The 1,847-nt window shown below is 38.2% G+C and overlaps 1 protein-coding gene across 1 annotated transcript; it reads left to right on the top strand.

The window, feature by feature from the left end:
• Positions 1-450: 450 nt before the first annotated feature.
• On the top strand, positions 451-597 carry BESB_042550 (uncharacterized protein; the record flags this gene model as incomplete). The annotated part of the gene is made up of 1 exon (XM_029362736.1): positions 451-597. The coding sequence occupies one exon, from the start codon at positions 451-453 to the stop codon at positions 595-597; it is 147 nt and encodes a 48-aa protein (XP_029214627.1).
• Between the last annotated feature and the right edge of the window lie 1,250 nt (positions 598-1,847).

Here is a 1,847-nt window from a genome sequence, read left to right as displayed (position 1 = left end):
AAATACTACTAATTCCTAGTACTGCAAGACCTCCGATAATCCAATCAGTTGCCTCTGGATTTAACACCATCAAGCTAGTACTTAGTGGAGGATACATTGTCCAACCAAGACCACTACCAAACTCGGAACAAATACTTTGAGTTAACAACACAGAACCTAATGGTACTAGAAAATAGGAGATCGCGTTAGTTCTTGGGAAAACGACTTCCGAACCACCAATATATATTGGTACAAGAAGTTACCATATCCTCCGTACAAAGCAGGCATTAAGAACATAAAGATCATAGCTAGGCCATGTATCGTTATTATCACATTATAAGTAGCTATCGTCTCTGTACAAATGATCCGCGATCCAGAACTGTATAACTCAAATCGAATAAACAAAGACATTATAGTTCCTAGAATACTGAAGATGACTCCGGTTATGAGATACAGACAACCAAGTTCTTTATGATTGCAGTACACCACCACCCCACTGGACTGCTTAAGACAGCTAAAAGTGTTGGATTTCAATATCCTACTACATTAAGATTATTCCACATCGGTTATGTTCTAGGCGTAATATATGGATTCTTGTTGGCCTGGCACCTGTTTTAGTAACTGGATGAACGCTTTTTACGCCTGGTATGCATGGATAATACTCGACTCTTCTATAGTTTAACCGCTACTGCTGGGACTGTATATTATGTACTTACGGTAGTACTATCAAGCCTCTTCTTCCAAATAGATTTCATGGAAAACCTAAAATTCGCATGTTTGATTGACATTTAGCCGCTAATATACAATCATCCAAAGATATATTTATCTATCGCAGGTTCGGTCTAATGTCCCGTTATACTATATAGATCACATGGCTTCTGGTACTTTGAGATCATGCTAACGGCGAGAAGGGAAGTGTGTTTCAAAGAAAAGGGATGTTTAGCCGGGAAGTTAGCGTCTAAAATATATAACCGATAGTCTCAACTTAGATGCACAGATGGACATAATTAATCCTTGTACGGTTTGTACCTACTTGACTCCTCAGTTTAAGCAGAACTGTAGTTTCTCGGGACTAAAGTCAGCATAATCAATAAAAAGGTTTGTTCAGCCACTGGTTCACCATCAACTACCTTGTTTCGACTTCGTACCGACTGTGTTATTGTAGCACATATCAATCCCTTAAATAGGGATATTATTCCCAAACAACCGGATCGTGTTGGCTAGGTGAACTAATCACGTTTCATAAATACAATCAGTGAAAGCTCTTTTGATTTCCATGAACGGAGTTACATATTAGATTCTCTTCGCTCCCATGGTATTTAGTAAGTTAACATTGAAACGTATCCAGTGTAAAGTTTGAACGTAATCCAGCTTTACCTTCTATGTTGTTATGTTAACCAAATAAGTTTCATCGTTGTTGATATTTCATTGACATGTTGATAACAAATACTAACAAACCACCGGTTTTGGATGGGATTACTTTTAACACCGCATAATATATGCTAAAAAGTACCATTCAGGTACGATATGAAGCGGAGTTACAAACCGGTTCACTGGTATGGAGTTATCTGGGTGCGATAATTCAATCAAACCAAAAGCCGTTTGTAAGAAAATTAAACCAATTAGATAATATGGTAGATAGGGAACAAACTGTCTCCAGACGTTCTTAACCCAGCTCACGTATTACATCTGACGGTGAACTAGCGTTCCTAACTGAATCTTGTTCAATAACAAGGGAGTAATGAGCCGACATGGAGGTGCTGATACAATCCGAGGATTAGAACTCCCAATATTATCTGACCTGTTATCCCCGGCGTACCTTACGACCGTTATATGATTTAGAGATAGAATGTAATGTGGATTAATAT

This window comes from Besnoitia besnoiti (assembly GCF_002563875.1).
Source record: "Besnoitia besnoiti strain Bb-Ger1 chromosome Unknown contig00223, whole genome shotgun sequence".
Lineage (NCBI taxonomy): Eukaryota > Apicomplexa > Conoidasida > Eucoccidiorida > Sarcocystidae > Besnoitia > Besnoitia besnoiti.
The sequence above is the reverse complement of the archived record's forward strand: the minus strand, read 5'-3'. Positions and strand labels throughout refer to the sequence as shown.